This window comes from Archocentrus centrarchus, chromosome 17 (assembly GCF_007364275.1).
Source record: "Archocentrus centrarchus isolate MPI-CPG fArcCen1 chromosome 17, fArcCen1, whole genome shotgun sequence".
Lineage (NCBI taxonomy): Eukaryota > Metazoa > Chordata > Actinopteri > Cichliformes > Cichlidae > Archocentrus > Archocentrus centrarchus.
The window spans coordinates 30,838,111-30,862,421 of record NC_044362.1 but is presented as its reverse complement, the minus strand read 5'-3'; the positions used below and the strand labels follow the sequence as shown (position 1 = coordinate 30,862,421).

General features: G+C 41.4%; 1 protein-coding gene across 1 annotated transcript in view; it reads right to left on the bottom strand.

Annotated features, from left to right (window-relative positions):
• The window catches only part of vipr2 (vasoactive intestinal peptide receptor 2), a 76,318-nt gene that overhangs the window by 24,368 nt on the left and 27,639 nt on the right, over window positions 1-24,311 (bottom strand). The window contains exons 3-4 of the mRNA XM_030752248.1: window positions 6,717-6,830; window positions 342-433 (exon numbers count right to left, since the gene is read on the bottom strand). Coding sequence (XP_030608108.1) covers window positions 342-433; window positions 6,717-6,830 — 206 coding nt within the window. The remainder of the gene's footprint in view (window positions 1-341; window positions 434-6,716; window positions 6,831-24,311) is intronic.

Below are 24,311 nucleotides of genomic sequence, written 5' to 3'. Positions count from 1 at the left end.
CGACCCTTTAACACCGAATTGCTTCTAGAGGAAGGCTAATGGTGCTTTTCCCCATTAAATGACACAAAAAACTAGGCAGCAGAGTGTGCACACACAAATTGCTCACATTTAAATGTGTATCACAGTACTGTTGGGCATATTGACCTTTTAAAGAAGCAGTCTTTCACCACTAACTGGTGTTAATTAACAGCCAACCCTGCGGGCTTCGTCAATTATGGGCCACTAATGGTCCGTGTTAGGTTACAGCTTCTTTTCCTGCTCCACAGCCGGAATTCGTTTATGTCCAGGTGACATTTACAACTCAGAGAAACAAAAGGCAACAGTCCAGATGTTTACTGTACCTTATCCTGGCTCGCGTCTGCCCCGCACACGCTGGTTATGTTTGGGAAAACATCAGACCATCCTGCTGACGTGCAGTTTCTGCTAATGTTACCTAAAGGAGAAGAAGTGCACACACAGCTCAGTCTCTCTTTCTCAATAAGCACTGACTGCATCCTGTTTTATCCTTTTTTTGGAAACAGATCATGAACAGGAAAACGTGCAGGTGTCACTGCGACAGGTTTCCTGTATTTCTCTCTGTTCACCACTTGATGCTGTTCCCTGAGAACCCCTGGATCACCGTGGTTGTCATTTTCATTTGGTTTATCTCTTTTACTGGATTCTAGCTGTAAGTAAGTTTTTATTAAAGTTTCCTTTGCATGTGCCTGTGTAGGTTCCCACCTGTTGGCTTTTTGGCTGTAGCTACAAATGGTTATCTGTCTGTGTGTTTGCCCTGCAATAGACTAATGTTCAAAGAACTAAATTTTTGCCATCTTTTTGATGTTTGAATCCAGGAACCAGCAAAGACGTGAAGTCCCAGACAGAGAAGAGACACTTCAGAAAGTTGTTTAACTGAAAATGCAACTACAGCAACTCTGAGATAAATCTAAAACCGATAAAGGCCAAGGTTTACTTTTATGTGAAGTACATGATTTAAGAGCTTTAATTTCTACGAAACCTCCTACACAAATATTGAGTTGTCCTTTTTTGGGCTGTGCAGAAGGCTAGATAAGGCATGTAGAAATATGTGCAAGAACCAAATAAAGATGCATTACTTTGCTTTTACAATGCATCAGGGTTATTTGGTTCCATTAAATTTATTTCAGGCTTGTGAAACAGGTTGTGATGACAGTTTTCTTGAAATCAGAATGCTTTATTTTGCTTCATTAAATGTCATATAGGCTAATAATGTTTGCAGACTGGTTCAGGGCTTTATTGGCTCAGACTGTAGGTGAAAAGGTTGTATGTGTCATGGCCGGGGAGGAAACAGGCGAGGAATGGCTGACACGAAGGACTCCAGAAGTCAGCGTAACTTAAAAGGGATTTATTTCAACAGGAAAAAACAAATACAAAAACCTTGGATGACAAATAAGAGGAGACGAAGGGAAGCCACAGGGAGCACAGGAACATACGGGCACAAAAACGTCACACGCAGGCACAATAACATCAACGACGCGACAAGGAGCATGGGAAACACAAGACTTAAATACACAGAAGGTAATGAACAAATGGAAAACAGCTGGGAGGGAAGTACAAGACAAACTAAACCCAAAGCACACAGACCAGGAACCTACCAAAATAAAACAGGAAATAACTTGACACCCAGACTAAACACCTAAGGACAGCACATCAGTATGGGGAGACAGACACCATAATAACAGAACTATACATGAACATAAACACTGGGCCACCGGCCCAGGACCATGACAGTATGAGACTCACATTTTCTATTCCGTTAAAGCCTGTCAATCAACTATATGTCTGGCTATTAATGTGAGTCTCATCACCCAGCGTGGCCTTAATAGAAACTCTATTTCTCACCCCTGATTTAATACAGTTTCAACATGTATTCCTGCGGAGGGCCTCGATGGCCTTTGGTGTGTCTTCCACGTTGATGCTGAACCAAAGATGATAAGAAAAATTTCTCTTCTAAATACACATTTAAATCGCACCAGCATCCCTAATGTCATCAGTGACTAATCGTCTGACTTTTTCTGGTGATTTGTCCGTTTTTTTTTTTTGTTATATCCATATTCAGTGAACTCCTAACTGAGCAAACTTATTGTAGGTCACTCATTTCAGCTTGACGGAGTCTTTTTTAACACTTAGCATGAAAATGTCAGCGCTTCAACCCTTCTGACAGACTAATTTACTACTGTCAATTATGAGTATTAGTACCACCACTAATAGCAACATTTCATCAGAGTAGCACGCAGAATAAAAATGAATGGGCTCTCGTGAAGATGGATGCTCAAAATATATCTAGAAATGTAACATTTGCATTGTAAATTGTTACACAATTAAGGTTATTGCTTATATTTCCATTGCATAAAAACACCATCAGTGCGTCTAAAATGTATGGCATGCACAGCAGGCAGTGACCCCTGAGGGAAATTTGCGGGGGGGGGGGGGGGGGAGGTGCCAGTGCAGTTCATCCTTTTGTAAATTCCCAGAATCCACTGTAAGAAGCACGAAGCATCATTTGTGCACTGACTGGAAGGAACGCCACCGTGCTTCCGCCTCGCTGCATACTCAACAAACCCTGTCCACTAAATCACAGCTGAAACTAAGACAATGATTCAAAAAGCAACGGGGAATTGCACTTGCACGTATGTGCTGATGCTGCTTGCAGCATCTGCGCTGTGTGCACTGCTGCGATCGCTCTAAATACAACAGCAGTCTTGAATGTGAATGTCACTGATGTGCAGACGTTGGCTGATGATGCCGATTAAAGCTTTCGCAAATACAGCATGCAGTACTGAAAAATGATGGGGAGAGTTTTCAGATCTTTTACTAAAGTAAAAGTACTACTAGTATTGTATATTGTTTTAACTGTGGTTTAACTTTTTATATATATATATATATATATATATATATATATATATATATATATATATATATATATATATATATTTTAAACCTGTTTGCTCTAAAAAAAAAATAAAACATTGGATGCAGGAAAAAAGAATGTACTTATGTATCAATATGTCAGCAATAACTTGTTGCAGCTCATTAATGTGAAACAAAATGTAACTGTTTACATATGGATACAACTATTCATTTTCATTTATGCTTTACTTGATGATTTTTTTTTTATTTTTACATTTGTAAAACCTCAAAAAAAACAATGGGAAATATCCACCAAAGTCGCACTTTGAGTATTTTTTTTCCCTTTAAGACCAAACTGAGCATACAAAAAAATTCAGAAGACCGAGAGATTCAAGGCACCGACTGATGCACTGAAGTCTCTTTGAAGATGAAGTTCACTGCACACAGTTGCAGTAATTACTGTAACAACTGTTCTCCCATATATATACAGTTTTGTCTCAGTTACACGTGACAAGTCATTTTTCGCATGCTGGCTCACCCATTCTCTCTTTGCTGTGTGCTATTTAAGAGGAAGGAAGACCTTCAGTCAATGCTTAATGATTACTTTGGAAGCAGTCAGTGAAGTTGTCTCCTTCTCTCAGAACATTTGTTTGCCTCTCCTCTGGGCCTTTGCCACACCTGTTTGTTCTCCTCTGCGCAGGAATTCAGCACCGACTGAGGGAGTTTTCCCTGTGGAGAGATTCATCCGTGGACCTGTCAGTATCGGAGCCTTGGATTTGCCAACTGGAAATCCTTCAGCTGTCAAAATCTTGCTTTTGCTTCATTGTAAATAAACCTGTTAACTTTTATTCCAAGTCTGCATCCGAGTCCCATCTGCACCATAGACAGGTTTATTTTCAGGGTTGTTATTGTTTTATCTCATTTTGGCCTTTTGTTTTCATTTCAGTTTACTTAAACTATGCTTTTCATGCTGTTATAAAGTATGAAGGTGAGGTGCCTTCTCATAATGCTGAGTAAAATAAAGAACTTCTATTTCGGAGAGCTATCATTTTATTTTAAAAAAAATACAACAGCTGTCTTTAGAGAAAAAAAAATCTTCTTTTCTCAATGGTTATGTTTAATCAACAAAAAAAAAAAAAGCCTTCAATACCATCTTGATCGTGTTTAATGTGTCTTTACTATCCCAGTAAAATGTAGTAACTTCAGGGGTTCTGGATCTGTCCCAGACAGGGAAGCGTCGGGGTGAGCTCTGGCTCAGAACAAGCCGCTGGGCGCTTGCACGATGTTTAGTCATCAATGTAAATCAGAGCACACTCAGAGCGGAAACCTAAACTGCCATCTGGTCACTGGCCGGAAAATCTGATGGATTCAGGAGGGAATCCAGTGACTGCACACATTCACACAACTGGGAGATGACAAGCGTCTAACGGGGACAGAGAGTCTTGTGAGTATTAATGCAGAACCCATCTGCTGTGTGATTTACGCGCAGCTCTGCATAAAGTGATCTGCAGATATCTGAGGCCTGGTTTAGAATAGAACCATCATCAATATCAGTCATAATCATGTAATTTAAATTTATTTATATAGCACCGAATCACAACAAACAGTCGCCTCAAGGGGATAAATATAAGATAATGAAATATTACAATAAAATATAATAGTCTGTAATACATGTTGTAATCTATGTGTAATTACTGAAACTGAGAAAGCCTTTGAGGTGGATGTTGAAGCTTATTTCAATTCAAATTTAGTTACATTTAAGAGGTATTAGTACTAGTAATAATGATATTGGTAACTTATTAAAAACTGCTGCTGTACAAGAGTCTTAAAAATTTAGTTTTACATTTGATAAATATGCATAAAAACACATATAAATTTCACTGAAAACAAACAAACAATTCTAGCAAAATTACATTTTTGAATCAATAATGCTGCAGGAATAAAAACCGGCTGATGAGTTCATGTTTTTGTCCCGTTCCCTCAGCTGAAGGTCAGCAGGTTATTTGAATGGATTTTTGATGAGACGTCTTAAATAAGGTTTGTGGGAAGCAAAAGCTGTCAACAGTTTCAGATTTTTTCTATATCTAAAAAAGTTAAAAAATACAAACTCCACTCATAAATTCATGATAAATTCATAAACTCATAAAGCTTTCGTGTGTCCCAGAGCAGGTGTTTGCTAACAAAAGGCTGAACGACTGGTTTCCGGGATTTGGGATGTGTTTAGAGGCCGTGACTGTGAAGTCATGTGACTGTGGTGTAGTTTGTTCATGATTCACAAACCATAAAATTTACATCAGTTTGGGGAGATTATCTGTCTGAACACCATGTGTGATTATCCCAGACTTTCATTTCCCACAGATGTTTTTTTATAATCCAAAAAAAAAGATCCTTCAGTTTTTTCCTTTTCTTTTGTCTTTCGAGGAAATCAAACTGATGCTAACGTCCAAGTTAGCCTACAAGCAAACATCATCCCTGCTTTATTTCATTAAACGTTCTGCCGCCAACATTCTGTTTTCGCATGAATTAACAGTATTTAAAACATTTTCAAAGTATTATTGTATTCATTATACTATTCCCAAAAAGAAATGCCATGAAATACATTTTCAGTCTTTAAGTCCATTTTTCAGTGCATCATTTTAGCCTCTTAAGAAACACAAATGTATCCTGTGAACAGCTTTCAGTTTCAGCTGAGTGGCTTTTGTCAGTGGTAATTTGTTAACCATCCAAAATGAACTCACTTGTAAACCACAGAATTGGTTTTCTTTACTGCATTTTAAAGCCAAGTGTCTCACAGCACAAAAAGGCCAGTGCATGCACGACCTTGTTATCGGTGCTGCTAATGACTGAGGTTGACCGAGGCTGGGCTGTTGGCATACTGGACGCTGGCATGTGTGTTCAAGCTGTTGCTGTAGCTTTGCATGTCCATAAGAGCACTCTGATTGTTGCTGGTGTGCTCCAACCTGTACTGCACCCCATCCTGTGGCTGCTTCAGCAGGCCCGTCCACATACTACCAGACTAGCGCAGGCCTTTCAGGATCGGGAACAGATCCAGACACTTCCTTGGCCAGCATTTAGTCCTGATATGCCTCCTATTGAACATACCTGAGAAATGCTGGGTTCACGTGTTTATCAGATCCAGCCACAACCAATGACCATCACAACACTGGGACCTGCACTAAACCAGGAATGGAGAGTATTTCCTCAACAACAGATCCAGACATTCATATTAAATATCTTGCATATGCATTTATTATAGTGTCAACCTATAAAATCTATTTTAAACCCAGTCTTGCATTTCTTTTGTTGACTGGTATAAATGTTACAGGAGAAGCCTCATAGGAAGTGAGCAAAGTGAAAGTAAATTTACACAATTTTTTAAAGGTCCATTTCGTTTCCCTTGTGATGCTTCAGAGTTTTGTTTTGTTTGGGAATTTTTGTAAAGCATCTGCCACGCAAAAGTAATGGAGCTGAAGAATGTTCAAGTAATATGCAAAGACACCAGTTTTTCATACGTCTGGTGTCCATGTTTGCATGGCGATGCAGCTTATAATATTCATTAAAACATCTTTTTAAAATATGCCTTCAGTGTAAGACGGGGGTTAGCTGCAACAAATTTACAAGAACGAGATATAACGACAAAATTTATGTCACTGAGACCAAAGTGAGCACATGCATAGTGTCAGAAACTACAAAACAATGTGAGTTAATGCACTCCGAAGTGATAATACTAAAATATAATCATGTTATCAATAGTTTAGGCTTTTGAATATAAATTTTTCTCTGTAGAGATGCAAAAAAGTATAGTAAAAGATCCCCTTTACACTTGTTTATTAATCAGTCATGCTCACCATTTCTGCCGAATACAGTCCTGAGGAATCGAGGACAGGGGATGGTCATGGTCTCCCCTAACCCAGCTCGCTCCCAGCATGCTATGTTGTCCCACATCCCTTTGCATCCCGGCTCTGTCAAAACCAAAGGTGGATAAAATTTTCACATTTAAAAGCCCTGTACAGAAACAGACAATAAAACAGCAGCACCAGACATGTGCTGAAATTACATGTTCATGTTTGTAAGTGGATGCAGGAGCAGAGTGAAGCTGTCACCTGACAGGAAGTAGTAGCTCATCCAGCTCATGACCCATCACAATTCAAAGATTATTGTAATGCAGGGGTATTCAAATAAAATTTAAAGAGGTCCAGTCAGACAAAATTTCATGAGGCCAAAGTCCGGAAGTCCAACTATTTAATGTGATATATAAGTTTTTGTTAGTTTTCAGAGCATTAGTTTTTATATTTGGTTTCATGCTTAGTTTTAGTTTAGTTTTCATTAGTTTTAGTTTTTCATACTTTGTCAGGAGCAAGAGTGACTATTGTGTAATAACTCGACAAAAGATACCATCCATCCATCCATCCATCCATTCGCTTCCGCTTATCCTGGTCAGGGTCGCGGGGGGGCTGGAGCCTATCCCAGCTGTCATAGGGCGAGAGGCAGGGTACACCCTGAACAGGTCGCCAGCCTGTCACAGGGCCAACACAGAGAGACGAACAACCTTTCACACTCACATTCACACCTATGGGCAATTTAGAATAGCCAATTAACCTAACCCCAGTAACCCCCAGCACTGGGGGGACAAAAGATACCGTTTAAAAATTTGCATTCAACAACCAGCTGTTCACAAAATAGCAGCATTACGTGTTTAATGTGTGTAATATTAAGGAAACACATGAACATCAACAAGGAGAAACAAAGAAAAACATGAACTCCAAAACTGAATAAACTCTCCAACAAACTTCAGCGTCAGTGCAGAACACGTGGCGTAAACCATCAGAACACGTGGTGTAAACCATCAGAACACGTGGTGTAAAACATCAGAACACGTGGTGTAAACCATCAGAACACGTGGCGTAAAACATCAGAACACGTGGTGTAAACCATCAGAACACGTGGTGTAAACCATCACAACACGTGGTGTAAACCATCAGAACACGTGGTGTAAACCATCAGAACACGTGGTGTAAACCATCAGAACACAGCGAATGTTGGACAAAAACAACTACTTAAGTGGCCAACCATTTATGCTTGTGTAGCTGGATTGTGTGTGTTAATTACCTTGCGGTCGCGTGCTGGTGTTTTATGTGCCGGCTGGGATTTTTTTGGTCCTCGCTCTTTGTGCTCAGTTTTTTGGCTGCAAACATATTTGTCCCTGTTTTTCCACTCTCTTTATTTCCTCATATCCATTCCGATAGTTCCAGCAGCTCCCTCCAGGAATTTGCTGACATTTGTGAGTCCTTATATTGCTGCTTTGATTATTAGTCCTGATAGTTATTCTCTCACTGATGAATTCAAACACTGCAGCAAAAAGTAGCCAGAAACGCACAAGGACTGAACAGGTTAATCACAACCTTGTGGGCTGTGTGGACCCGACATGTAGTTCGATTTCTCCGGAGGCGCACGTCAGGTTACGTTGAAGGATCGGTGCGGTTTCTCGGCAGACCGCTGCCGTTACTTTGGACTGTGAGCACGCACTGTCCAAAGCACACACAAAGCACCGTGAGCACGCGGTGAGCACGCACGCACACAGTTGCCCGATGGCGCTCCCAGCTTAAACTGTTAGAGCAGAAAAAAATTATTACATATGAATCCACAAGGGTTTTAAATAAAATTACGAAAACAAAGGTCATTTTATCTATAATTTCTGTTAGTTTTAGTTAGTTTTGTAAACTCACAATACTGTTTTTTGCTTTTAATTATAGATTTTATTTATTTCAGTCAATGAAAATGTTTTTTTCAGTTTCAGTTTTCATTATTTCGTTCGTTTTCGTTAACTATAATAACCCTGTTTGTTACAAAGTTTACGTCAGGAACCAGCTTGGTGGTATCAAACTCGGTCAGTGGGTTTCATTGGACGCTTCACTACTACCGTAAGGACTGTAAAATCTGCGCTGGTAAACCAGAAAGCGCTCAACAAGATTTTAATAAAGTGGTTATTTCTGTTTTGGTATTAGGTTCGGGTCCGCTTGAGACATCATTTCAGTCCGGATCCGGACAGAGGTCCGCCTATTGGTGGTGGCTGTTGTAATGTGTCAAGCACAGAGACAAAGTTGTGTTATTTTGCCATTGGTTGTCTGTAACGTACAAACTGAGACAGACCAATGCCTCACCATTGCATAAGCTCATCAGTCTTTCAGCCGGAGGAGCTAAAAAGTATTGGTTGTGATTCAGACCGCTGGGGAGAAACTAAGGTGGGGAGAGATGCAGCTCAGACACCCTGTTCTTCCGCTCAACAAGACCCAAGATGCTTAAAGTCTACTCTTGTAGAACCATGTCGTCAGAAGTGGTAATTCTCATCTCAGCCACTTCACACTTGACTGCAAACTGCCCCGGGGTGAGTCTGAGGTCACTGCTCAGTGAAGTCAACAGGACCACATCATCTGCAACAAGCAGAGAGATGATCCTGGGTGTACCCACCCTGACGGCCTCGGGTTCTCGGCTGCACTAAAAGATGCTGTCCATAAACATTACAGAGAATCTGTCACAATGACGGGGGGGTTAGACAAAATCGGGAGGAAGAACCTCGACTACATACAAAACTCCTGAATACAAAACAGACTGTTGCCCAAAATAGCTCTGCCAGCTCTTAAGCGTGAGCCTTAATGGGTGCGAAAGTGCTGCAGACAAACTGAGCAGTCACATGGGCTTTTTATCAACAGATGAATGGAGACAGTGTGTTTACTAAATGCACCTCGCCTCCCCAACATCCCTGCTAAAGATCCCTGCTGCAGGAGCATCACACACACACACACACACACACACACACACTCCGGGGGGGTCGATCAGAGCATCTTCAGAAATAATCCTCCTCTTTCCCTAAATTGAGTTCACTTCTGTAAAGATCTTCATCCACAGTGAAAAAGGAAACATGAAAATCTCATTTGAAGCTCACACGTTTAGCTGTTGTCTCGTTCCTCCTCTCACTGCTGTCTTTCCTTCTATTCCTCATTCTCATTCATCTCTTCTCACTCTGTTTGTACCCCACTCTGCATTTAATCATTAGTTATTATTAATCTCTGTCTCTCTTCCACAGCACGTCTTTTGTCCTGTCTCTCTCCCCTCAGTCCAACCGGTCACAGATGGCTGCCCCTCCCTGAGCCTGGTTCTGCTGGAGGTTTCTTCCTGTTAAAAAGGAGTTTTTCCTTCCCACTGTCACCAAGTGCTGCTCATAGGGTTTTTTTTTAGACTGTTGGGTTTTCTCTGTAATTACTGTAGGGTCTTTACCTACAATATAAAGCACCTTGAGGTGACGGTTTGTTGTGATTTGGCGTTATACGAATAAAACCAGAGTATTTTTTTAGCAGAACTATCTGTACTTCTATTTAAGTGACACGTGTGTGTACTTTTGGCACCTCTGCTAAACTCGTCTCCTGTCCTTGTTTCTGAAGTGGTTACACTTTGTTCCTCGTGAATTTGTCCTAGCTTCCTAAAGTACGGAGCAAAGTTTATTCCTGTCATGACTTCTGCATAAATTGTCTGCACAGAGAAACTGCTAAATCTAGACAGCCAGATTTTTTTAAGGAGCTAAAAAGAGGAAAAGCCTGGGGTGGGGGTGAGGGTTGGTGGGGTTGGTGGTAAGACGGAAAAAGCGGATAGGAAATAACAGACAGAGAGGGCAAACGAGGGCAAAAGAAAAGGAGAGATGAAAGAAAGAACAAATGTCCTTGGGTAAAATGGCTCAAACACAGATCTGAACCCATCGGTGCATGAAGAAAACTCCATCTACCCGCTAAGTGATCCATCCTTTCTCTGAGCGCTTTCATAGAAACACATCAGAGGGCCAGTTTTTAAGTGACGAGGCACCAAAAGCACAGCAGCAAACATCTGGAGGGAAGTCGTCTTCCTTCTGCTTCATGGTCTTTTTTTTATTTTCCCTTCAATGCGAGTAAAGGCCGGCCGAGCTTTTTCGATTCCGCGCAGTCAGTTTTAAAAAGGGACTTATGTTTAGACGGGTAAATATATTCCATTAACCTCCTGCAGTCAAAGACATGTTTGGAAAGAAAACTTTGCGCAACTCCATTTTCACTTCAATTTGACATCCAGAAGTTTCCAAATGTCAGAGTGGCTCGGCTCTTTATTTCACACAATTTGAACACAAATGATGTGTTCAGTGGTGGGAAGCCAGTGAGGGATGACAACATGACATTTAAGTTGTACACTGTGTGATTTTAAGTGCTCCCTCATGAAAACGCCCAATGTGAAAGAATCTGTCACATCTTTGGTTGTGCATCTAAAGCAGCAGGTTTGAGTTCCACCGTGAAGACGTTTAACGTCGTCCATCTAAAGGTGTCGAAAAACAAGGATAAATACAAACTCATCCTACTTCCTGAGGTGGATTTTGTTTGTTGCTTTGTGATGAAGAAAGAACTGATAAAATTTGCCCAAACTACCTTCAGATCCTGTTTTTGTGTCCATGATCACAAATCAATCAAGATTAAATGCACTATTTTACAAGCTGCCCTGAGACTTTGTTGTCCCTGAAAAAAAAAATACACAAGCATTAAATAAATGAAGTCAGCAGCAAACCACAATCAAACTGCAACACAAAACTGTGACTCTTTTGTTTCACTTAAATCAGAACATTTATAAAAGTACATACACCTCTAATGTAACAGACTTTTGGTTGACTAAAGAAAATTATTTTTTCATGTGGGTTCAGATTTTGGATCTAAGTTGTAGTGGTTGGCAAAATGGACAAAACATGAACTTTTTTAATGGTTGTTCAAGGAATCCAAACATTTTTTATGAGGCAGCGTGCTGGGGCAGCAGGACGAAGGCTCTGAGAGGACGGTGCTGAAGAAACTCTGCAGCATCATAGACAATCCATCCCACCACATACATGCCTCCCTGATTGTTCACCACAGCACATGCAGTAAAAGGCTCATTGCCCCAGGGTGCAGGACTACACAAGATCCTTCCTACCTGTAACTATTAGACTGTATCACTCATTCTGACATTTGAAACATTTTTTAAAAAAATCTACACGTGCAGGGATGCAGACTAGACACAGGTGGAGCCGATCAAACACCGGTGAAACCAAAAAGGGTGGGGCAGACGAACACAAACGAGGATAACCGAAAGCTGCATAGAAAACTACAACAACGCTCATGGATAAAGTAACCATCGTAAAACTGGAAATAACCTTCTTTTTTTCATGCTCCCTTTCTTACAGAGGTCATCACAGTAGAGAGGTCAGCCCTCCCCATTAACCAGAGTTGGGACCAGCTGCAGTGGTAGTAGTAGTACACTGGCTCATGCCTCCCAGTTGGTGACTAAGTTGACTGGAAGTAACCAAAAGACAAATAAGTAACACTGAGACATGAGGATAAACACTAAATATCGACAGAAGGAAACCAGAAACACAAAGAAACAGTGGATTTCAGGTACACACAGAAAGGCTGTGATTATTATTCAGTTTGAGGAGCCAGGACAAGCTGTTGGAAACAGGTGCAGGAGAGCGGCGCTGCTTGGTCTTAATTTTAATTTTTCATCAGTTTAATCAATGACCAAAATTAATTTTTATGTTGAAGTTCCAGAAACACGATGGCTAAGCCATTAAACTAAAAAAATTAAAGGAACAACTTAATTACAATGATTTGCTTATAGACCTCAGAAACAAACAAACTTAAGGTCAAGTTAGCAACAGTTTTGATGCTTTTTAAAGGTCAAATGTGAGATTCTCCATTTACACTGGGGCTCAGCCGGCTAAATGTCAACTGTTTGGTGTCAAAATATTAGCAAGGCTTCAGCATCAGATGAAATCCTGAGATCTGTTCTAATAACCCCCCCGAGGATTTCAGCCATGTTAGATTTTTACTCTCCTTCGTGTCATTGAGCTTTAACACAGCAGGAGCATCTGAAATTCAGGTTGTTAAAACCGTACACACTGTGTTTTATGCTTAAACAAAAATAATTTTAAAAAATTCTGTTTTTTAACACGCTTTTCAGAGATGTGACCATAAACTGTGTATTATGCATGAAGACCTTTGTGCATTTTAGACATATGCAGATCAAACTTTAATGATGCAGGGAGGAAGTTTGCTCAAGTTCATCAGGCTTCAAATTACCGTATTTTTCGGACTATAAGCCGCTACTTTTTTCCCACGTTTTGAACCATGCGGCTTATAGCCCGGTGCGGCGTTTCTGTGGATTTTTCTTTAACCACCAGGGGGCTCTTTAGCAGGATATGAATCATGGGACGTCAAAGTTGGAAATCAAAGAAGAAAGCGCCAACAACTGCTAGCAGCAGGCACAAAAGAGATTTTTTTCAAACTCCCTCATCATGGAAACCACAAAAAGAACTTCCTATGATGCCGCTTTTAAGTTGAGGGCTATCGACCTGGCACTACAGGAGGGAAATAGAGCCGCTGCACGTAAGCTCGGCGTGAACGAATCAATGGTGAATTGACTTGTTATAACTCAAATTTGGGGTTGTCTGTCCCCCTCTGCTGAGTGCCAAGTAATTGTGGAAAACCAAGAGCGGCGGAGATACCAGCGGCTTATAGCCCGGTGCGGCTTATATATGTACGTTTCCAGTTTTTTCCAAAAAATTTGTAGGTGCGGCTTATAGTATGGTGCGCTCTATAGTCCGGAAAATACGGTAATAAGATTGTTGAAGTCACATGGAAGACCTAGATCTGGCCTTTTTTAAAAAAATACAGTATATGGTCACAATTTAGTGCCAGGATGATTATGCAAGAAATGGGTTACATCATATAATATCCATCATCAGTGAGGCTTTCCAAAGAAAAACTATTCACTTGCTTTTTATTCAAAGTCTATGACCTCTCTCTTTAATTGTTCGAGGCACAGATTCGAAGACCTCTGAAATTTTAGTCCCTGTTGACAGTTGCTGCAGATTTGTTGGCTGCACATGCATGATGTGAATCTCCCAGTCCACCACATCCCAAATGTGCTGTATTGAATTGAGATCTGGTGACTCTGGATACAGTGAACTCATTGTCCAATAGATGATTTGAGCTTTGTAACATTGTGCGTTATCCTGGTGGAAGAAACTAGCAGAGGATGGGTACACTGTGGTCATAAAGACATGGACATGGTCAGCAACAATACTCAGGAAGTTGTGGTGTTTAACAATACCAATTTGGTACCAAAAGGTCCAAAGTGTGTCAAGAAAATATCCTCCACCTCATTACAACACCACCACCAGCCTGAACCAGTGATACAAGGCAGGATGGATGCATGTTTTCATGTTGTTTTGACTCTATCATCCAAAAGTAGCAGCAGAAATCCAAGACTCATCAGACCAGGCAATTTTTTTTCCAGTTTTCGATGTTTTGGTGAGCCCATATGAACTGTAGCCTTAATTTCCTGTTCTTGACTGACAGAAATCTTCTTCTCCATAACTTGGTTGTAATGAGTGGTTTTTGAGTTCATCAACAAAGCATTTTCACCACAGATACTTTCCTTTTCTTGAACCATTGTCTGAAACCCTAGAGGTGGTTGTGTGGGGAAATCCCAGAAGATCAGCGGTTTCTGACATACTCAGACCAGCCCGCCTGCAACAACAACTATGACACATAGTGAGATGAGTGGGGAGGGGGGCAGTCTTTCCACAGCCCTGTTTCCTGCACCCATCCCTGGGCGGGGGTTGGTCAGGGTGTCGAGGGTTGGGCTGACTGCATTCTGGGGTGGCTGCCGGCTCTGGGGTACTCATTCACCCACTCGTCAGAAGATGGGTTGACGTGGATGAGTGTGTCTTGTTGTGCATTTATCTTTGTGTGTGTGTGTGTGTGCGCGCGCACAAGCATGCGCATGCGCTTGTGAATGGCCTGTGTGTGAGAGTGTGCGTGGATATGCGCGCGTGCGTGTGTATATGTGCATGTATGTCTGGTCCTGCGTCTGGGGCTTGCTGTGCCTCGCCCCCTGTGGGACATGTTTGCTCCCCATTGGTCGTTGCTGCCCACGTGGGAGGCGGGCAGTCGGTGGTTCAGGGGCACGAGGCTGGGTGTTTTGGTCTGGTTGTTGGCCCTTGGGGGCTGTGGTTTGGGTTGACTCGGGCCACTTCTACATGCTCTGCTGGGGGCTCTACTCATCATTGGGCGGTTCACAGACACCTGGAGCCCTCCCTTGGCTCGTGCAGGGATGACCTGCCTCTGGCGGGGTCGGCTGCCTGTTGTCGCTGGTTCGCTGGGGCTCTTGTCCTTTGGCTGTGGGAACCCCAGCTGGGACCTCCCTCCTCCTTCTCTGGGGTTAGGCACGTGGTTGTCATTGGGACATGTGGCCCTGGGTCTTCAGTGCTCATGGGGGGCTGCAGGAGGCCTGGGTTTCCTGAGTCTATCTCTGTCTATCTCTGGCTCCAGGGGTCATTGTTTTGGCTTCTCACCCTCTTCATCAAGTACGTTTCATGGCAAATGCACACACACACACACACACACACAGACACACACACACACACACACACACACACACACACACATGCACGCGCACACACACACACACACACACACACACACAAGCAACAGAACAAGAGTGTGTTTGCTGTTTGTTGTATTATTCTCTTTCAGGTGCTGTTTGTTGTGGGTGGCGGGGTGTGTGTGTGTGTGTGTGGGTGTGTGTGTGTGTGTGTGGGGGGGGGGGGGGTATTTTGCTACAGATGCAGCAATTTGTGACCAGTTGTTAAGTTGCCAGACAACACAGGTTACAAAAAAAAAAAACACAACACATTAAAAGTCACTTGGATCACCTTTCCTCTCCGTTCTGATGCTCAGTTTGAACTTCAGCAGGTCGGCTTCACCACATCTGCACACCTCAATGAGTTGCTGCCATGTGACTGGCTGATTTGTACCTAACAAAGTGGCAATAACATGTATGTGTACAGAAAGGTTGTGATGTCAGCATCATTGTTCACATATTTGCTTGCACATTCCTGATGGAGGATTGAAAAGAATCCCCATCAGAGGGCAGATTGTTGTTCTAAATCAAATAAGACGTGCCATCATTCAAGGACGTTACAATATTCAGTATTTTGAGATAATAGGCTAAACCTATATTAGCTTCTTCACAGACACATACGGAGTTGATGTGCATTATTACAAAGATAAAGCAATTAAAAAAGTAATGCTACTATCCCAAACAGGGCACTTAAAATGATGAAAATACTCTTCTGCGTGTTTATCCATAAAAACACCAAATGATTTCAAATCCTGTTTTATGGAGAAGATGGAGACAGCTTTTTATTGCTGTTGTATTGTGGATGTAATGAAGGTGGGAACGCCACCTCTGCTTCATACATTAGAGTTACATGCTTGCAATATGATATTAAAAAAAACTTACATCAAGCACACCATAAAAACTTGGACACAATATAAAAGAGGAACCTTAACCGCAAAACCAACATCTTTTCCAGTCTGCAGTTATTGTACAAATCAAAGTTATTGCCATGTGAATTGAAGTATGACATAAAATATAATAAAACAACAGGACAGGCCGGGGGAGCACGAGGGCAGCCATTAATTTTTTAGGCCACGTCGATGACCTTCTGGGGAGCTTTTTTTTGTCACCACGGAGCATCCAGCATACCACACCACAGTGTGTTAGAGCACTCCCTGCTGTGGGGCGGTAAAAGGTCAGCAGCAGCTTTTCTTCTGGATTCTCAGAAAGTGCGAACATTGTTGTGTCTGTGGAGAGAGAGCGTGTGCTATGTGGGTTTCCAGGAATTTGAATCAGTGGACTCTTTCCACACAGTCTCCATTTATGAAGATGGGTGAAGATGGGAGAGGGTCTGCTCTGCATCTCCATAAGTTTATTATGAGTTTATTTATTTAGTTGATTTATGGTGTTCGGTAAGCACCATAATGTCAGCTTATGGACCTCTTCTCTGTGAGCAGACTCAGCTCCTCCTGTGAGGATTGTTGCTTTACTTCAAAACAAGAAAAAAGAAAAACTTTAAATATTTAAAGCACATGTATTATAAATTTCCTCTGGTTGATGTTACAACATCTGAGACTGTATAGAAAGCATACAGCAGATTTACAGTGCTGTACTGAGTCTGTCTCAGCTGAGGCTGAAGCACATAAACCATCTCCACTGTTTGCATTTCTAACTGCGGTGGACAGATAACGGATGATCTGAGTACGCTGTACATCACGATATTTCGTGTAGCTCATGGTTTGGATTATTTGTATTTCAGAGCAGGATATTTTTCACTATGGATCATTAAAACTCTTACTGTACATGTTAGTTCAGCAAAAAAAAAGTGGAAAATGAAAAACTCTAATGGGCTTTCGCTTCAATTTTCTCTTGACTTTTTTCTCTTTCATACTTTGAGCTGTGAGCACCATCAGAGGACCTGATTCTGTGGATTTTCTGTGGTAATTAGCCTATTTTGCAGATGGGCACATGGGGAGATAAAGTCTGGGTGAGACTAATCAGCTATTTCCAACTGTCATAGTCTGCCAGAGTCCTGTACTGGTTCATCTTTGTTTGCGGTCTCTAACGCTCCCTGAGGTCGGGAGGAGCTCTCACATGTTTTCCTTCTCACTAACTGGACTCACACTGTGGAAAACCTCTGTCTGGACTCTTGGACTAATAGTTCTCTCCTCTCTCCCAGAATCATCTGTCCTGTGGTCAGACCTGCACCTCACTTCAAAATCCTCGCTCATTATCGCAGATCTCCTTCGTACAATAAAGCCTGTAAAAATCAACACTTTAGTCTCTGAGTCTTGTGTTTTAGTCTGTCAGTAATTATTGGCCCACGCAGCCCGTTTCATAATCAGCTATTTAACAGTTAACAATTGGAACAGCAGCTGAACGGCTTTCATGGTGTAGCATTAATAAAAGGGATCAGAGATGTTCCCCGAGCTCTGTCCAAGGTTTACATAAAAGCAAAAGCTTGCTACTTCCTCTAAAGCTCCCTTCCTAATGCATTTTATTTGTTTAGTCAGTGAACAAAGCAACCCTACCCCTACTGACCAAAAGAATGAGACTGCGAATACAAGCAGCAGAAATGAGCTTCCTCTGAAGGGTGGCTGGCCTCTCCCTTAGAGATAGGGTGGGGAACGCAGCCATTCAGGGGGGGCTCAGAAAGCCGCTGCTCCTCCACATCGAGAGGAGCCAGTTGAGGTGGTTCGGGCATCATGCCTCCTGGGCGCCTTTTGGGTGAGGTGTTCCAGGATGTCCTACCAAGAGGAGGCCCCGGGGCAGACCTAGGACACGCTGGAGAGATTATATTACTTGGCTAGCCTGAGTATGCCTTGGGGACCCCCCAGATCAGCTGGTGCAGGTGGCTGGGGAGAGGGAGGTCTGGGCTTCTCCTCTTCAGCTGCTGCCCCCACGACCGGGCCCCGGATAAGCGGGAGAAAATGGATTGATGGAACAAAGCAACCGTAGGTAAGAAATCGTGGTTCCTGAGACATTAATTGGCAAATATTGAAAATGCACAAAAAAATAAATGATGTTGACCTTTTAATTCCAGCTAACAAGAGTTTTTGGCATTGTTTGTTTTGTGAAATGTTAAACTATTTCTTCATAAAGTTTTTAATTTTTTTGTCTTTGGATCATCATCCACTCACTCTGCGAGCAGACTCAGAGCTGACTCTGAGCAGAGAGCGTAGCCCTGCACTGCTATCAGCAGCCACATCAATAAACACCAGTGACCCGTTCCACTGGCAGCCATACATGCCCATTTCAGAACACTGTCTCCACCATGTTTAACAGGATCTATGGTACACTTTAGATCATGCTCATTCCTCTCCTTCTCCATACTTTTTCCATCTGTCCAAAGATGTTTTTGAGATCTCTGCAGGTTCTTTTAAATGTTTGCTGGTGAAGTCTAATCTGGACATCTTCTCCTAGAGTATAACCAGTGCTGCACCTTGTTGTAAGTCATCTGTATTTCCATTCAAGAAGACTTCTCTCACCTGTAGATCTTGATGATGGTACACCTGCTTCCTTGAGATGATGCGATGTTGTTTTTCTTAACTATGTAAATAATTTTGTCATCATGCATTTTATTTGTTTTCGCTCTCATAGTTGAAAGTCTGGACTTTAACCTTATAATGATTGATTTGAAACCCACTGTGGTGTAAAGAGGCAAAACTACAACAATTATCTTTTTCTCCAAAAAATCTGTCTTTGGACAAATTATGGACCTAACTGCAAAAGTGTAGATATTCACTTGTGTTTTCACAACAAAATAGCATTCAGATCAGCTAATTTCTTAGTGACCAGTTATGTACATCCCCAAAACAGAGGCTTGTTCTCAGTCTGACGTTTTTCAAACCTACTTGACAGCTCTATTATTAAAGACCACCAGAAGCAACATCTTAGGATCTTCAGACAAGAGACCCCACCAGACCTGGAGGTAACATCATTTTGTCACATCAATAAAAGTCAAAACCATCCTGCATGATCTTAGGCAGAAAAACCTAAACATGAACGCGTGTGATCAAATAATAACAAATTAATAGCACATTTTTAAATAATAATTGGACTGGGTTTCAGAAGTGCAGTTAGATGTTTTTGGTAAAACGCCTTTCATTAATATAGTAAACCAGTTTGGAGGTTCACCTCATTGATTATGTGCCACATGTAATGTTTGTGTTTGTCCTGGGAAGGATGCTGTGTTTAGGAACCAGAGAACACCTGTAAATCTGTTACCAGACAGTAATATATCAGGTTACATTTGTACAAATTAATTTGAATTACAAACACAGTCACCCTCCTTTATTCCTCCAATAGCACTTTGTGTCACCTGATGCAAGTTTATCATCATCACCTTCTTCTTCTTCTGGCTTTAGGGGTCTGCCTCCATCTCCCCCCATCCCTCTGCATGTCCTCCTTCACTACATCCATGAAGCTTCTCTGTGGTCTCTCCTCCTGCCTGGCAGCTCCATATTCAACATATTTATCCACTACTCCTCCATCCAAACATCTCAACCTCATCTTTCTAACTTTGTCTCCAAACCGCTCAACGTGATCTGTCCCTCTGATACACTCATTTCTAAAACTGTCCATCCTGGTCTTCCCTTTCAGTCTTGTTGCTATCGTTCTGTTACAAATCACCCCTGGCACTCGTCTGTACCCGCTCCACCCAGCCACGCTCTTCCTCGCCTCTCCTGTCTGTTGCTTTGGATGTTTGACTCCAGGAATTTAAACTCATCTACTCTTTGCACATTTATCTATCTCAGTTTAATTCCAGGGTGTCAAAGTGTGGTCCCCCCAGGCCAATGCTGGCACTTGTTAATATATTATTCTAGTAAAAGATGCACTACTGCATGTTTAATCCTAAGTACCAAATTTAAAGAAACATTTCTCTTTAATTTCCACTCCTTTGTTTGAAATATCATAGCAGCTCCCTGAGCACCACATGTCCACGGACATCGTATTTTGGGGTAAATCTTGCCGTAGCACGAATCAGCCACTGTGGATTTGATTATAGTGCCAAAATGTCCCCTCAAAAAAACTGTTTCGTTCTGGACTTCCTGTCTCCAGAGTATTTTATTTTGTAGAAATTAAAGCTATTTCATATCCTCAGGGGCTAATGGTGCAGCCACATTTTTTGTTTCTTAATCTGGAAAATGTTTTCAGCTATAACTGGAAAAGTTTTATAATGTTTAAAGTTTTCAGATTTTTTTTTAACACGGGTAATGATCTGTGAAAATGGACCCTTTAAATCGATGATCATTTGTCATTGTGGTTTATAATTTACTGTTATATTAGATTTCAAAGTCACCTGAACTTTGAGCAGAGGTCTACACTGTAGTACAGTAGACGTCTACATTCATAAAGGAAGTGTGTCTGCATTTAATATTTATTTTTGCCCAGCAGAGAAATAATCGCATGTGTCTCATGTCCAGATTTAGTTGGAATCCATTCCCAGCTGCACTGCACAGATTTTCAGTGGACTCAATAAAAGATAAGTGACCTTAAATAAAGCTTTTCATTTTGTGTAGAAAACATGGCTGGACAGATTACAAACCATGGGATTAAACTGTGTTATGAGATCTAATCACGTCCTCACATGGTATGAATACTGTACTGTATGAACCTTCATACATTTTCACATCAGCCTTCAGACTGCAGATTCCACTGTTGATGCATTCTTTCTGTTTCAAATAATAAGGTTATGTCAGCCTACTTCAGCAGATGAAAATCAAACTTCATGCAACTTTACGAAAAGCAAATGAATCATTTTAGACATCAAAGTAAGCACGTAAATTAAGCCAATAGATCTCCTTACACCTGGTACAGGTTCTGGTTAAAACGGTCCTCCAGCTCACAGCAGAACTGCTGTTCAAAACACTGAGGTTGGAGTTTATCCAACAACAAGACAAGAGATCCGCTCGATAAGCAGCTGAATGACTTGTAGTCCGCTCAGCCTGCCAGTAAAATGTAAATGACTGGGATAGGCTCCAGCTCCAGAATGGATGGACGGATGGACGGACGGACGGACGGACGGACGGACGGACGGACGGACGGACGGACGGACGGACGGACGGACGGATGGATGGATGGATGGATGGATGGATGGATGGATGGACGGATGGATGGATGGATGGATGGATGGACGGATGGATGGACGGATGGATGGATGGATAAATATATGAGACTGGTAGTTAATATTAGGCTGTACACCACTGTAATTCGAGTTAATGTTTGTAAGAAACTTTGAGATAGTGGACTCTTATAAGTACCTGGGTGTTCACCTGAACAATAAACTGGACTGGACTCATAACACTGATGCGCTCTACAGGAAGGGTCAGAGCAGACTCTACCTGCTGAGAAGGCTGAGGTCTTTTGGAGTGCAGGGGGCACTCCTGAAGACCTTCTATGACTCTGTAGTGGCATCAGCCATCTTCTATGCAACAGTATGTTGGAGCAGCAGCAGTCTACAGCTGAGAGGAAGAGGATAGACAAGCTCATCAGGAAAGCCAGCTCTGTCCTAGGATGTCTTCTCCACTCAGTGCAGGTGGTGGGAGACAGAAGGACTCTAACCAAAATAACATCACTGATGGACAAGGTCTCCCACCCCATGCATGAAGCTGTTGCCGAGCTGGAGAGCTCCTTCAGTGACAGACTGCTGCATCCTAAATGCACAAAGGAGCGTTATCGTAGATCCTTCCTCCCAGCAGCTGTAAGACTTTATAATAACCATCACTGCTCCCAACAAAAACCACAATAATCTACACAATGTAGGATAATATATAATATACTGTAAATAGTCCGGCCTGTTAAGGTTCAACACACAGGCACATCATGTACATTGTATATAGTGTTATTAGTAGTATTATTAAGGATAATCTTGTTTGTTGATTATATATATATATATATATATATATATATATATATATATATATATATATATATATATATATATATATATATATATATATATATATATATATATTCTCAATAGTGTAAATTATTATATTTATATTTATAATAACTGCGGCTGCTGTTACACCCAAATTTCCCCTCTGTGGGACAATAAAGGATGTTTCTTCTTCTTCTTCTTAAAACTTAGTTACCAAACCTTTACCTGTGTTTCATAGACCTCTAATGACCATTTGAATAACTGCATCTGCTGGTGTTTAGGGTCGTTAGAGGTCCATCATACAAGCTGCACACTGTGATGTCACCACAGCTCTGTACCATTTATATCTGCGACAAAGCTGCAAATACTTGCTGCAGTTTTCTCTTTAACAATAAGGGAGGTGACACTCAGTCACAGTCACACAGGACTAGTCACTGTGTGACTGTGTGACACTGTTTTGAGTTTATTCTTAGTCCTTAGTTAAGAATTTTCTTATTTATGAGCTCCTATGTTCTCATAATTATATTTTGGATTATGTGTTTGAGTTTGTAGTTACTTAGTGGATTATTCTGGTTCTTGAGTTTTAGTTATCCTGCCTCTCTTATGTCCTGGTGTTTACCTACTTCCTGTTTTATTTTGGTAGTCCTGTGTCTCATGTGCATTGTGTCCAGCTTTGTTTCCTCTTGTCTCTCAGTTAGATTCTGTTCACCTGTGTCTTGTTTTCCCCAGCTGTGTCCTCTCTCCCTAATTATCTCATGTGTGTATTTAAACCCTCAGTTTTCCTCAGCTCCTTGTCATGTCCTCCCCTCATGGTAATGTCTCTCCCAGTTCTGTATTTTCCAGTTTGTTTGGGCCACCCTTGTTTGGCACATCTTTCTTTCTTTTTCACAACTTGCCAGCAATTAAGCTGAGTTTTGAGGCTACGGTCAGTTTCCTGAGTCCTGCTTTGGGTCCACATTCTGCCTGCCACACTGCCGTCACGTGATACGACTGTTACTGACGTGGGTCTGCAATGTTCCCAAGAAAAATAACGGGCAAATTAGATACTTAATGCCATGGATTCTTATGTAATTCATGAAAGCAGACATCCTGCAAAAACATTTTTTTCATTTAAAGAAAAAGTCTGTAAAATGAAATTAAATGCTCGTCACGTTCTCAACCTCTCTACTCACATTTTGTCTTCCCACTAGAGACATGATCCAGTGCAACTCCTGCCCTTTAATTAATGTCAGTCCTAACGGCAGGCAGTAAAGCAAAGGACACAACTAACACAAAGTGAATTATGATTAACCTATCGCTCTCTTTATAGAACATGTTTATGTAAGTCTGTGTTCTACATAGATACATAATGCTCATAGCTCACCTTTGGGTTTTTCAGCCTTTCTCAGGATGTCATGGCACGAAATGGAAAACACTGTTAATTAACATTTACATGATCTGTGTCACTAGAACATTGCTGTGAATGTTCTCATTTCATTCCTTTACAGAATTAAACCAGACTTCACTTACTCAGGTACCATCCTAAGGATATTTGACTACTCAATAGCAGTCACAGAGAAACTTTCTAACAAGTAAAAGTTTGTATTTTTTCCCAGACCCTAACCAAGCAGTCGTAATACCTGGACCTGAAAACTCTCAGTTCTCCCAGTTGAAATGTTGGTGTGCATGTTCCGACTCTGCATACTCACTTTCTCAGTCCTTTAAACTGCAAAACCCCCCCAAATGCGTTGTGTAACATTTGTCTTTTAAGACAGGAAAAAAGGATGTGTTTTAGTTGAAGGACTCCTAAACAGCTGTATGTTTGAGGATTGTGCATTTTGATCTAATAGGCTGCATTTAAATGTCCACTACATAGTCTGCCAGGCAAGGTCCTAAATACAAGTCATGTAGTTAATTTGCAAAGCAACTAGCAACACCTGATGTTTCTACCAGGCATGAAAACTGCACGGGGTGGATCTCATAACCTTATCCTTGCAATCCTGCAATTTGCAAACACAAATCATTTTATCTCATTTGCTGCAATCTCTGCAGTGTGAAAGCGTTGCACAGCCACAAATGTTACTAAACCGGTGTGCATGAATGAATATGCAGGGTAATTAAATCAGCTGGCAAGTTG